At 40.4% G+C, this 14,890-nt stretch overlaps 1 protein-coding gene across 1 annotated transcript in view; it reads left to right on the top strand.

The window, feature by feature from the left end:
- The window catches only part of TNFSF11 (TNF superfamily member 11), a 35,269-nt gene extending 21,516 nt beyond the window's left edge, over nt 1–13,753 (top strand). The window contains exons 3-5 of the mRNA XM_008062530.1: nt 5,469–5,514; nt 5,596–5,694; nt 12,205–13,753. Coding sequence (XP_008060721.1) covers nt 5,469–5,514; nt 5,596–5,694; nt 12,205–12,626 — 567 coding nt within the window. The 3' untranslated portion in view covers nt 12,627–13,753. The remainder of the gene's footprint in view (nt 1–5,468; nt 5,515–5,595; nt 5,695–12,204) is intronic.
- Nucleotides 13,754–14,890: the final 1,137 nt, after the last annotated feature.

Here is a 14,890-nt window from a genome sequence, read left to right as displayed (position 1 = left end):
GTTTTGAAGGGTTAAATGAAGCTATATCATAATTTAGGCCCAAATTATGCTTATCTAAAAATGCGCAAATTAACTGAAAGTCCTTCTTCTTTCAGTGTGACCGTAAAGAGGTTTATTCAATCACATGAATATTCTTAGTAACTGATTGTAGGTACTGATCCTAGTTGTCATGGGCAGGAAACCAAGGGGCAATTCTCTTTGCCCTTTGCGTGTAACAGATGATGAATATGCTGTATTCTGAAAAGGCAGATCACAGATTCTGGGGAGCAGACGTTCTCTTCAGGATTGTTCCACAGTGGCTCTTAGCCAAGATGACTCAGGGAGTGCCCTTTGGCAGGCTTCCTCAACCTGGTACCTGTTTCTGGTTTCTGCCCTAGGCTGTGTGCTGGGAGGTGTGTCAAAGCTACCTGTATACAAATCTGTGGGCATTCAGTTAGTGTAGGTAAGTAACTTGATTGCATTGGATGTTTCTTCAGGAGTTAACCAACTGACTTTTATTAATTTACAGCTGACTTAAAGTAAGATAAAATACATATAATTTTTTTTAAAAGGTCTCTTTTATCTGAATAATTTGTTTGGAAGAAAAGAGTTAGGATGTTCTTTTGTAGTGTTTTCCCAAAATTAGATTATCAGAACTTTCTGAATTCAAAGAAACCAGAAATAATGTTTGAATGATAAGATTCAGGAATAAAGAACTCTAGACATTTTTAAATGCTCTAATTAATCTGTTAGATGTAGAGGCCTAATGTGGATGTACAAAGCTTAGAAAATAAACGAAATTGTCAGTTGAGGTAAAGTTTGAGTTCTTCTTCAGAAAGGTTTCTATAATCCTGAAAATGAAAAATAATATACTAGAGGACATTCAAGAAAGATAGGTGCTTGGGATGCATATAGCACTGTATCTGATCTTTGCGAAATGGCAAAACAGAGTGATTCCTGCTTCACAGAGTATTCTTGATAGGGTTGTATTGAGAGACGCAATGCTCCTTGTCCACAGGGCCTGCAGGCCTTAGTTATGGGGTCCACCAGCCATGCTCTGAACATGGCCTGGCCAGTTCTGAGCCAGTTGTTTTCTGAAGTCCCTGGGAATTCTGAGATCCTATTTCCTGGTGCCTAGGTTCCTTCCTGGAAGACCCCCAATCCTCAACAGCCAGATGCTCGGTCAAGGTGAACCTCCTTTTCAGAGTTACTACTTGAGGGAGGAAATCAGGCTCTAAGGATTAACGGGTGGGCCGCTGGTATTCTCTCTTAGCTTTCAGTAGTATATTTGATGACCATGCCTTGTAAGGGGTATGCATGTGTAGCTCTAGAAGGCAGAAGGAAGTCTCCCCAGCTTTACTAGATGTTCCTCATTCTCTCTGCCTCCATTTCTCAGTCTGAAAAATCGACTTCTGATTCCAATATAAATCAAATCCAATACAAATCAAGAGAAATACTTTGTGACTACAAATTTAAATGATTACTTTTAATTTTCAGTGTGTGGAATATATATGCAAGTTGTGAGAATGTGATAAACCTTTGACTAAATAGAGATGTCATCAAACTATTCAGGAGAACACTTAATTAGTAATAATACTTCTCAGCTGTGCTGGTGGCTCAGCCTGTAATCCCAGCACTTTGAGAGTGGGTTGCCTGAGCCCGCGGGCTCAAGACCAACCTGGGCAACTTGGCGAGACCTCGTCTCTACAATAAAATTAAAAAAGAAAAAAAGAAAAAAGAAAAAAGAAAAATAATTAGCTGGGCATGGTAGAGTGCACCTGTTGTTCCGGCTACTTGGAAGGCTTAGGTGGAAGGATCACTGGAGCCCAGCAGGTTGATGCTGGAGTGGCCACGAGAGTGCCACTGCACCCCAGCCTGGATGACGGAATGAGACTCCAACTCCAAAAAACTTAAAATTAAAATTAAAAATAAAAAAGTAACACTACTTCTCAATGCCTGTTATATACTAGAACCACCTGGAAACATCTTTAGGAAACTGCTAAATCAATGTCAGACTAATTGGGGTTGGGGCCAGAGTGGAGGTATCTTCAAAGCTTCCTCAGTGACTCTAATGTGCATCCAGGTTTCCTACTGAAATTCACCACGTTCTGCCTACAGAAGTTTACATATAGTCTGATAAAAGGAAAAAAAAAACAAAACAAAACACCTGAGACCAATTATATTTATTAATTGAGCAAAGAAGAATTCATGAATCAGGCAGTCTCCCAAACCAGAGCAGACTCAGACACCAGCGAAGCCACGTGGTGAAGGAAGATTCATGGTCAGAAAAAGGAAAGAGACAGAAAACAGAAGTGAGGATAGAAATAGCAGATTAGTTATAGTTCAGCGCTTGTCTTATTTGAACCTGGTTTGAATAGCTGGCTGCCTTTGACCGAAACTTGATGACTGGCACAAGAGTAGGTTACAGTGTGTTTACACATCCACCGGGCTCACCACGTGAAAGATTACGGAGAAACCTCTAGGTCAAACCCAAGAAACTTTGGACTAACCTTAATTTAATAAATCTCAAGGCCTGAAGACACCCTAAAAGTATAATCTTAGAAGAATGTTTATGATCAATATCCATGCACATAACTTACAGTAATCTTAGAGCTCAAAAAACTGGGGTGGAGATACAGATGTTAGGAATACTTTTTTTGTAATCTGACACTGTAGACACATCATGCAGTCTTTTTTTCACATCAAAACTTTCCATAGGGTTTTTGAGAGGAATTGCAATTTTTGGATACCCAACACATAGAACATGAGAGCAGCATTACTTCATGGGTCCCTAGGTAAAGTTTTCATTCATTCTGGGTCATGAAGCCTTTTCTGTTTTGTCTCTCCTCCTCCTCCTCCTCTTCCTTCTTCCTCTTCTCCTTCTCCTCTTTCTCCTCCTCTTCCTTCTTCTTTTTTCTTTCCTCTTTTTCTTTGGGTTGGGGTTAGGGAAATGGTAAGGTTGGATTGGTTTTAGGGCTTGGGGTTAGGGTTAGGGGCTAGGTTTTAAGGTTTTAGGGTTGGGCTTGGAATTGTAAAGATATGATTAATGTTAGGGTTTTAGGTGTAAGGTTTAGGGTTAGGTAATTTGTATTAGGCTAAGGCTTTTTAAATTTTTTTGTAATTTTAGCAGAAATTGGCAGAGCTTTTTTGAGGTGCTGGTCTTTGAAAATGGATTTGTAGCAGCTCTGACCTAGAAGTTACTGATTAAAAAATGGGCAAGAAAAGTTCATTCCTAGGTGGAAGAGAACAACCTTTCCCAGACCACTGAATCAGTGGCTTGAGTCTGCTGCTGCTTTGCCTTGTGTCTCAAGTTTCCAGAAAATCTCCAATCTGTGCATCTGTGAATTTTTTATGATGTGAAAGGAACTGTCCTTTTCAAATGAGACCTCAGGCCAGCAGCACCAGCTCACCTGTTAGAAATGTAAATTCTCAGGCTCCACCCCATATCTACTGGGTCAGAGCCTCACACCCATCTGGAGTTGATATTGCATGCATGCTCAAGTTAGAGAACCACCGAGCTAGGACAAAGTTTGTTTTTCTCCATAATAAGTGTATTTGTATAGAAAATCACGAAACAGGCATTTGTAGGTATGTGCCTAGTTTTGTGCTGAGTTCTGCTTCCTTCTCCCCTCCTCCCTCTCAACTCTTGGTGGTGAGGCAGCTCAGAGCTAGAGGGAAAATGAGGGGTAGCATTAAATCTTGGAATGACTCTGTCACCAGGGTTCCTCTTCCAGTCTTTAAGAGCCAGTAATCAGGTAAAGTTACATCATGTATATATAGTGTATAAGTAGCCAGAACTACATGAAAGGCTGAGGCAGAAGGATCGCTGGAGCCCAGCAGGTCAGCACTGGGGTGGCCGTAAGCGTGCCACTGCACTCCAGCCTGGGCAACAGAGTGAGACTCCAACTAAAAAAAAAAAGATGTACACAATGTGTAAAGATACACTATATACATATGCATCTCCGTTGTGAATGTGAGGAAGACAAAACCAGGCAATTCCAGAAATCAGGCACTATAGAGAATCGGAAGATCTTGAGAGAGACTTGGGAGACCAGAGGTCAGCAGGAGTGGGGAGGAGATGAGGCCTCATGAGGGCTACTTGCCTAGAATATTCTCCCTGCAGACAGTGCCCCAGCTGTGCAGCACAGAGCCTTGGGTCTAGGCAAGGACAGAAGGTGGCCTCAATGAACTCTGAAGGTTTCTTTCTAATAGTCAGTCATACTGTGACTTTAGGACTTTAGAAAAGGTAACAGAAGACAGCTGTGCTGTCTCCTTCAAGGGCTATTAAAAATAGTATAGATGTTCATCTCTCTTGGAAGTCCTGAAGGCAGAGAGAATGGATGTTATCTCCAGAACTCTTCCTCTTCCAACTGATAACAGTTGAAGTTATGTTATTACCTCTCTGTTTCCCCTTCCCTTCCTTCCCCCTCTCTGTCCTGCCCTCCCACCCATGTGGATCAAAGCCCAGCTCTGTAGACAATCAAAGAACTTCAGTAATATGGCCTATCTTTTAAACATCACAAGGCTAGCATGAATGGTTGTCCCAGTAACAAGAGAAATTAGAACTCTCTCCAGAGTGTTTCCAGTATCTAGATGTCTGAATTTATGGCACTCTGCTCAGTGCCTACATGCATTATCTCATTTAATTGTCACAACCACCCTATGATAGAGGAGCCATGAATATCCTTAATTTATGCAGGGATTTGAACCAAGGTGAAAGCCTGAGCTCTCATTCACTCTACCTTCCTGTGTCCTAAGATGTGGCATTGAATGTTAGCTAATGTCTGGATTCAGGTGGGCATGTGGTTACCTATTTGATCCTTGATTCTCTGGGCTCAAATTGAGACATGCAGTTACCTGTGCTCTTATGTTCTTTTCATTTTCTGGCTTGTGCTTCTAAACCTCTATTTGTGGCAATATTTTAAGTTAATTATTGGTACTCTAAAAGCTCTTAGAATTCCACATAGCACTTTAAATACACTATAACTTTAACATAAAAAATTAGCCACTGGGAGCTAGGCATCATTCTCTTTCCTGTGGGCTGAGCGTCACTGTTATAACAGGAATTCACTAATGAAATAGACATAAAAAGAGCCTTCTGGAAGATTTAAGAGGGTCATATATTCTGTGTAATTGTTATTTTCCTAGTTAACTTCATCTCCATTTGTGTACCTGCTACAAATTTTTTATTATTTTCAATTACTCTGTGTTTTATAATTTACATTATCTTTTATTTCCTTTTATTGTCCGAAGTATTTTATTTGATAGTGTGTATGGTGTACTTTTTAAGCATATCAACATGCAGTTCTTTGGGGTGAACTTCCCTTGATAGCTACCTAGAATACCTAGAAATTTCATGGCCTGTGCTCTTATAGCATCCTTTGAAGGAAAAGAGGATTAATTTTTTGCATGTCTAACAGCCTTGAATTATTATTGCTTTATAAAAGTAATGAATTTATAAATAAGACTCCTTTTTCTTCTTTTCTCAGGAATTACAACATATTGTTGGATCACAACACATCAGAGCAGAGAAAGGTAAGCATGGATCTGTATGAATATTCAAAATCCCATAGCATCAATTGCTCCTTGAGCTAATATGATTTCTCTCATCTCCAGCTATGCTGGGTGGCTCATGGCTAGACCTGACCAGGAGGGGCAAGTCTGAAACTCAGCCTTTTGCTCATCTCACTATTAATGCCACTGACATCCCGTCTGGTAAGTTCCATTTGCATCCAGCTTGAAAAATATTTTAAGAGTCAGATATCTGCTGGGTACAGTGACTCACACCCGTAATTCCAACATATGGGGGCATCTGGGCAGGAGAATCACTTGAAGCTAGGAGTCTGAAACCAGTCTGGGCAAAAAGCGAGACCCCAGCTCTACAAAATAACATGTTTAAAAATTGGCAGGGTGTAGTGGTGTGTGCCTGTAGTCCTAGCTACTAGGGAGGCTGAGGTAGGAGAATTGCTCCAGCCAGGAGTTGGAGGCTGCTCAGGTTACCACACGCCAGCCTGGGTGACAACAAGGCCTTATCTCAAAAAAATAAGTAAGTAAGTAAATAAATAAATACATACATAAAAGATAAGTGAAAAAATAAAAGAGAATAATTATTTAAAAGAGTAATGGCTGGGCTTGGTGGCTCAGCCTATAATCCCAGCACTTTGGGGGGCTGAGGCGAGTGGATTGCCTGAGCCAGCAGGTTCGAGACTCACCTGGGTGACTTGGCGAGACCTCATTTCTGCAATAAATACAAAAATCGTCGGGCATGGTAGTGCATGCCTGTAGTTCCAGCTACTTGGAAGCCTGAGGTGGAAGCATCGCCAGAGCCCAGCAGATCGATGCTGGGGTGGCCATGAGTATGGCCGTGGTACTCCAACCTGGGCGACATAGTGAGACTCCAACTCAAAAGAAAGAAAATTAAAAAGAGTCATATATCAGTCCATCGAAATAGTCAAATCTATTCTTAGCACGTTACTAAAGTTTTGAGGGCTGTTACTTGTAAACCAAAAGAAAAATCGTTTGTCTTCAGTTGATGATCCACATCCTGGAAACAGTAATCCTCAAAAATGCCAGAGTGGATTTTCAATCATCAGAATGGGTGTTTATTTTAAATGACAACCAGGTGAGGGTGTGTAATGGGAACGTGAAGGACATCCCTTGTTATGCTCATCCACGTCTGTCCATGTGAAGGCTACAGCCAGCACATCCCTACTGCTGACCTAAGGTGAATAGACTCTTCAGGTAGTCATACGCTCAGCTGTACCCTGCAGAGTTCCAGGGAGGGAAACTCTGAGATACTCTTTAATGTCTTTAAGAGTCAGTAGCCCTCTAGAAAATGAAGCCCCTCCCCCTTCTCCAGGGGCTTGTCATTTTCTCTGGGTAAGGGTTTCGCTCAATGGCTGGAGACCTGATTATCTTTTGAAAACGAGGAAACCTGGAGCTGTGTGCCTACGACTATCCTAATGCACCAGTGATTCCATCCTATAACCTCCATTGTCAAAAATATGACAGAGAGCTTGATGTGAATGTGATAATTGAACATTTCTGTTGTTATTAATATGCCACTTATCGAGCCCCTACTGTGTATGAATCAGGCATCTTTCTCTGTTTATTACCTCTGATCCTTACTACAATGCTGCAAGGTAGTGATTATCCTTCAGATTTTGCAGACAGGGAAACTAAAGGAAGTATAGTTTGTCATTTGTTCAAGGTCACAGTGGTGGCAGGACTGAAAGTTGAATCCACCCTAGTTCATTCTCAAATTCATGCTGGCTTTGTTATCCATTATGTTATAAGCAAGTCATGAAGTACTTGTGGTTAGTTGGCTTTGTCAGAGGGAAATACATTCGAAGCTCTTTTGTTGTTCTTTTCCTGTAAGGAGTAGATTGACATAATGTCTAATAACAGGAGTTTTACAATCTAACTGCCTGGATTTGAGGCCCCACTGTATTCTTTACTGGCTCTGTGACCTTGTTCAAATTATTAGAATTAATTGTGCCTCAGCTTCTCACATCTAAAGTGGGAATGATGATAGTATCCACATCATAGGTAGCTATGAAGATTAAATGAAGCCTGGGCAACATAGTTAGACTTCATCTCTACAAACATAAAAAAAAAAAAAATAGCCAGGCGTGGTGACTTGTGTCTGTAGTCCCAGCTACTCAGGAGTCTGAGGCAGGAGGACCACTTGAGTCTAGGATTTTGAGGCTGCAGTCTGCTACGATTACACCACTGCATTTCAGCCTAGGGGACAAAGCAAGACTCTGACTCTATTTAAAAAAAAAAAAAAAAAGATTAAGTGAGGTAATATACTAATATTCTTATATGTAAGATGGCATATTGCAAGCACTCAATGAATGTCATTTGTTCTTACTTTTTAAGTTTAATTGAATAATTATACATATCCTACATTTTTCTTGGAGTTACAACAAAAAGTCTAAGCTTTAATTAATGATTTCGAAGTCTTTAGCATGGCGTGGGCCACAGAGTGATCTTTCCTGACTGAGGACACAAAGTGAGAAACCAACTGTCTGGCTTTTAGAGGATTTTACAAATGACCTGTCCTGTCCCAGACACTTGGTTCATAAATACGATTTCTCTATGTGTGTCTATGCATGTCTTACAGTGGAGCTACTCTAATTTACTCTGAGTAGAAAACTACTTTGCATGTTAGCCAAGTCAATCAAATTAATATGGCTGCATCTGTATTAATTTCTCTGAGTGGAAAACTATTTTGCATGTTAGCGGAGGCAATCTAATTAATACTGATGCATCAGCCCTGTGTGCTATTAATGTATCGTACATTTATTTTTTTAGTTCACTTTAAATGGCATATGATAAATATTGCATTAGACTGTGTGCCAAAGTCTGTCTGGCAGTAGCAAGCATGTTTTAGTTATAAAACTCTCTCTGAGGCACCTAGCATCAAATCATTGCCAAAAACACAAGGTAAAACTCCTGGTTATTTTCCGACAGTTATTGAGTTTGTGACTGAGTAAGATGAGTTAGTGTGTGCTTCTGTTTAAGAAAATAGAATTTGCAGCTCTGGCTGGGCCAACAACCCCTTGAGTCTGCTTATTACCTAGTGGCCAATGCTAGATACTTCAGAGGAAGTTGGATTTAATTATTCATGTTCATTTGGGGACTCGGTTTTATGCTTATTTAAAGATGGGTGATCAGAATCAGCCTTATATGGACTGTTACCTTCCTTGTACATTTTCTTTCCTTTAAAACAGTTTTTTTTTTTTTTTTTTTTGAGACGGTGTCTTATTCTGTCGCTTAGACTGGAGTACAGTAGCACAATCATAGCTCACTGCAGCCTCAAACTCCTGGGCTCAAGCAATCCTCCCACCACTGCCCAAGAAACTGGGATTACACGCAAAAGCCACGGTGCCCAGCTAATATATTAAATTTCTTTTTGAAACAGAGTCTTGCTATGTTTCCTGAGCTGACCTCAAACTTCTGGCCTCAAATAATCCTCCCATGTCAGCCTCCCATCTGAGCCACTGCACCTGGCCTACTTTGTGCATTTTCAAAGCTTCTTGGATAAAATGCATTGGGAAGTACTTTATGAGGTCAGACTATATGGCTTTCTTTAGAAGGATTCTCGGGCTGAATACTTGCAGAGGCCTTTTCTCTGGCATCGAACAGCAGGGACCATAGCACAGGGCTGAGAAGGCTGGGGTCAGAGATTGTCAGCATGCTTCATCAGTGGTGGAAACCCAGGTTTCCATGTGAGGCCTCCAAGCTGACCTCAGCACATTTTTCTCATGTTTCCTCTCTGTGTTGTCTGTTTGAGTCCTCTGTTCACACTGCCTGGCTCTCTTCCCTTTCTCCTGTATGTTTCATTCTGTTCCATTCAGTTTCTCTCACTGACAGTACTCTTCTACCTTTCTCAATTTTGCATTTCCAAATTTGATCCCAGTTCTCGCGGTCCTTGAACTTCTCTGTCCCTGCACTGAGCTGAGCTCTCCTGACGGCCGTATATTTCTGCAGCTTTACTTGGCAATTTCTTGTAACTGAATGTCAACCATGTGCCATGCAAAATGTGAACTGAAAATGTTCTCTTTTATCTTATTTCCTCCTCAATTAGGTAGTGCCATGAGGATACACGGCCTGATATTCTTAATTACGGGCAGGTGAATGCTCATAGGAAACACCACATCAATATTGCATGAGTAATCAACAGAATGAATCAGTGAATGCATGAGTAAATGAACGAATAAAAATAGGTGCTTAGTAGGAAGTAAGGGCACACCTTCCCCTTGACGTACTTAACAATGGGCATGATATTCCTATTAAGTCAAGGTTCCTGTGTTCTCCCCTCTCTGTTTCATATTCCTTCCTTGCCTTCCCAGTCCACATCTTGCTACAATGCTCAATGATCACGTAAGGGTCATCATCTAAGGGTAGATTTGCCTTAGTCTTGTTAAGAGGTAACTATAAGACAAGTAATTGAATGAACAAAGGATTGAATGTAGGAGTGGGTAGAAGGAGGGCATAACTTGAAACAAGAAACATCTTGAATTTTATTAGCTTTGTCTGTGGGTTAGGTGACTGTTTACCAGCCTGGAGGAATTACTTTACTAGTATCCATGAGGATGTGATGAATTGGATCTTGAAGTCACGTGCTGACTCACTTGGGACCATAAGATGACATTTATATCTGGGATGCTTGAAGGTAGGAGGACCTGAAATAAGACCTACATGGAGTTTAGGAAATATTCTGTCCCTGGACAGAGGGATTGGAACCATTCGATTCTTGGTCTTCTAATGATGGGCTGTCCCACTGTAGCTTGGACACTGCTGCATTTTTTTTCTTCCAAGTGTTTGAAAGAATTGCCTGTTTGGTGCTTGGAACAGCCTGGTTTTGGGGTCCCCAGGTCATATCCCAGGCTTCCCAGTGGTCTTCCAGACAGTAGAACTTTCTCCATCTCATGGCTCTCATAGAGAAAAAGTCAGGTATTCAAGGTTCCCTGAGACCAGGTCAGTTTGTACGGGTCAGGTAGTGTGTGTTTCTTATTCTATGCAGATTCACCCTAACCAGAGGAGAGTTGTCGGTTCGGACGTTCCCTTGGAATCTACCCCGAGTCTAAGTCTGTGAGCTGATTTCTTTCCCTCAACATCTCAGGACCTGCCCTAAGTTGTAGATGGGTGTAATCGGCAGCAAAGACTTCTTGTGGCTGCAGAAGCTATCGCAGCATCAGTCTGCAGCTCAGCTCTTTTTCATCTTGTTGATTCTAAACAGGTGATGACCTTAGATTAGCTTAAGGACTTACAAAATCCTCTGGAGGAAAAATGTGATTTTAGACTTTCCAAAGTATTACAATTTTCCCCCATTAGTTACTACCTTTTTGTGTTGAATTATAGGTGTCCACGTAAATACAGCTGTTTGATTAATTGGGTTTTTCATAGAGGTATTCCTGATTTTTAATGCCCTGGTAAAATACACAAAGGACTTGAAATATGAAAGGCATTGGACGCATTGTAGATTTAGAAGATTCTTTAGAAACTTTCACTGCTCCAGAAACAGTAGCCAGAGGATGAGTTGTCACCTCGTTTTAGGTATGAGAAGGGGCTAAAGGAGCATTCTGAGCCATCTGGAACTTTGATTTTAAAGGATGGTGTGAGGTTGTTAGGCTAGGGAGTACAATGCCAAGAATATTTTCTTTTTGAGCTTCTCTGGGGGGAGCTTTTCAGTTATATGAGCCTGAGAGATATTTGGGAAATTGGAGGTGGAGAAAATAGGTGGTGAGGAGCATAGCGCTGAGAGTTTGACCTTTCAGCCAAAGTGAAAGTGACTGTGACCCAGATTTTCACTCCTTCAACTTATTCTTCTCCATGAATCAAAAGAGAAGGTTGAGACGTGTGAAGTATGGACATTCTTGTCTTAATTGCCTTTGGCTAATTCTCTTCCTTCAACCTGGGATGGCCTTTCTGTTTCTGTCTGTGTGGTTGAGTCTTATTTCTCTTTTTAAGTTCTCAAGCTCAGTAGCAATTCCACAGAGTCACTTTTGATCCCTATGGGCAAAAAGTATTCTTGATCTTTCCCTCCTTTGAATACCCATAGCAATTTTCTGCTTCTTGCCTGTCAGTACTCAGGTCTTACTTCCTACCTGAATGCAAGTCATACTTATCCTTAGGGTACAACAGGCCCTAAGGGCAGGAAAAATGAGTTTTTGTTTTTGTATCTTCTAATGTGCCTAATAGAAAGCACTAAATACATCTGAATGTATTTCTGCCTTTTAGAAAATGAATTCCAAGAAGTTATCCTCCCATTGCAATAATGACTATTATGCTATTTTTTTTTTTTTTTTTTTTGGTCTGATCTCATGGAATTATGAGGATGTCCTTATTTAAGGAGTAAATCTTTTCCTCCCTCCCTCTCTCCCTCCCTCCCTTCCTTTCTCAGGGTGTCACTCTGCCACCCAGGCTGAAGTGCAGTGAACGGCAAAATCATGGTTCACCATAGTCTCAATCTCCTAGACTTAGGCAATCCTTCTGCCTCAGCCTCCCAAGTAGCTGGAACTACAGGCGTGTGCCACCATGCACGGCCATCTTTTAAATTTTTTTGTAGAGATGAAGCCTCACTATACTGCCCCGGCTGGTTTTGAACTCCTGGGCTCAAGCAGTCCTCCCGCCTTGGCATCCCAAAGTGCTGGGGTTATAGGTGTCAGCCATTGCACCCGGAGTGGTTTTGGAATTACATGTTTCTCTCCTCCACAGGTTCCCATAAAGTGAGTCTGTCCTCTTGGTACCATGACCGGGGCTGGGCCAAGATCTCCAACATGACTTTCAGCAACGGAAAACTAATAGTTAACCAAGATGGCTTTTATTACCTGTATGCCAACATTTGCTTTCGACATCATGAAACTTCGGGAGGCCTAGCTACAGCATATCTTCAGCTGATGGCGTATGTCACTAAAACCAGCATCAAAATCCCAAGTTCGCATACCCTGATGAAAGGTGGAAGCACCAAATATTGGTCAGGGAAGTCTGAGTTTCACTTTTATTCCATAAATGTTGGGGGATTTTTTAAGCTACGATCTGGTGAGGAAATAAGCATCGAGGTGTCCAACCCTTCCCTACTGGATCCTGATCAAGATGCAACATACTTTGGGGCTTTTAAAGTTCAAGATATAGATTGAGCCCCATTTTGTGCAGTGGTGTCATTGAATTTCCTAGGTGTTTGGGAACTTTTTAAAAAACAAGCCAAGAAAGATGTATATAGGTGTGTGAGACTACTAAGAGCCATGGCCCACAAAGGTACAAGACTCATTGTTCATGTCCTTGGCCCTGTAGGGAACACGCATATTTACAGCCATTGGGAGATGTTGGACTCATGGTGTGTTACATAATGGTTTTACAATTTTGTAATGAATTCCTAGAATTAAACCAGATTGAAGCAATTATGGTTGCCCTTAGGAAAAACTGCATTTGGGCTATGGGAGGGGTTCTCTGGATCTAGCCCCTGGTTCTGTGCCACCATGCAGCGTAGGTGGAGAGGGTGACATCCTTGCAAATGAATGATCATCTGAAGAGGTAAGTTCTTTAGAATTGTTACATCACGCTGGAACCTGCAAATAAATACTTTTTCTAATGAGGAGAGAATTTATATGTATTTTTATATAATATCTAAAGTTATATTTCAGATGTAATGTTTTCTGTCCAAAGTATTGTAAATTATATTTGTGCTATTGTATTTGATTCAAAATATTTAAAAATGTCTCACTGTTGACATATTTAATGTTTTAAATGTACAGACATATTTAACTGGTGCACTTTGTAAATCCCCTGGGGGAAAACTTGCAGCTAAGAAGGAAAAAAAAATGTTGTTTCCTAATATCAAATGCAGTCTATTTCTTCATTCTTTTAAACTTAATAAACAGATGTTTTCAGACTTGTCAAGCCTGTGCAAAAAAAAAAAAAAAATTAAATGGATGCCTTGAATAATAAGCAGGATGTTGGCCACCAGGTGCCTTTCAAATTTAGAAGCTAATTAGCTTTTGAAAGCTGACATTGCCAAAAAGGATACATAATGGGCTACTGAAATCTGTCAAGAGTATTTATATAATTGTTGAACAGGTGTTTTTTTTTTTTTTTTTACAAGTGCTGCAAATTGTACATTTTTTTTTAAATAGGAAAGTTATTAGTGGTTTATCAGCAAAAAATTTCATTTTTTAATTTAGTAAAAGTTATTTTATACTGTACAATAAAAACATTGCCTTTGAATGTTAATTTTTTGGTACAAAAATAAATTTCTATGAAAACTTGCCTTGTGGTTTTGTACTTCTCTTTTATGTCTGTCTTGCTCTGTGGTCCTGTCCTCTCCAATATGGTAATGTGGCTTGTCTTTCCAAAGGTTACTGGGAAATGCAGATTTAATTAAAAATTAGGAACAGATTCAATTAAATTAATGAACCTTGGAATCTGCAAAATAATTTGCAAGGCATTTGTATGCAAGAAGGAAACCAGATAGAAAACAGAGCCTTCTTCACTCAAAAAAGACATGTTATGTTGATATCATGAAAAAAATATGGTGCTTTGTTTAAGTTCATAATGTTCTAAAGAACAACTGTTTGACCAGGAGGAGCACCTGACTGTTTTATACTTTACTATGGTAAAGAAGGACTAACACTGGGCTGAACCCTTGTTGTCATGGAAATTTCTGTGGGGGAGCTGTCTAAGCCAGGCTGGCTGCCCCTGTGAGAGAGATATTAAGAAAACAAGCAGCTTGAGAAGGCACAGTAGGCCATAACATAAGGCACTTGCTATTTGTGGATAAATGTTTCTAGATGGTTATAACAGGATAGAAGGAGAGAAGAAAGAGGAGATGCTACTAAAATGTTATAAAATTTGAACAGCAGAGCATAGTGAAAGTCAATCACTGGCCAAAATACTACTATGGCTTAAAAACCACTAGTAAGTCTGGGCTCACTTGGTACAAAATATGACTTCAGTGTTGCATATCCCAGTGACTGAGCCTTGGTTTAAAGAAAACTTAAGTTGGTAAGCAATCAGTTTCTCAATTCTCCAATGACAGAAAATCTTGTCTTATAGAAAGCCTCATTAGCTACTTTGGCTCTTACAATATGATTTTGTCATTTCCAGAGGTGAATAGCATTCATGCATTTGTTGTTCCATATTATTTGTTGAATACCAACTATGTGTTGGGCATTGTGTCAGGCTCTGAGGATACTATAGCATTCTCATGCCCTTGAGGGGTTTACATTCTAGTCCAAAGCCAGTCTAGTAAGGGTGTACTAAGCTTTAGGGCATGGGTGTGCAGGGCACGTTGTGGGAGAAGACAGGAAGCTGTGGAGCCCATCTTAGGAATTTTGGAAGACATGAAAATAAAATCAGCCTGAAATCAACATGCATAGGAAATGGAGTAAAAAACTTCAAAAGTGGA

Source organism: Carlito syrichta, unplaced genomic scaffold (assembly GCF_000164805.1).
Source record: "Carlito syrichta isolate Samal-C Ts95f unplaced genomic scaffold, Tarsius_syrichta-2.0.1 Scaffold305739, whole genome shotgun sequence".
Lineage (NCBI taxonomy): Eukaryota > Metazoa > Chordata > Mammalia > Primates > Tarsiidae > Carlito > Carlito syrichta.
Note: the sequence above shows the minus strand (reverse complement) of the source record. Positions and strands in the feature narration are given on the sequence as shown.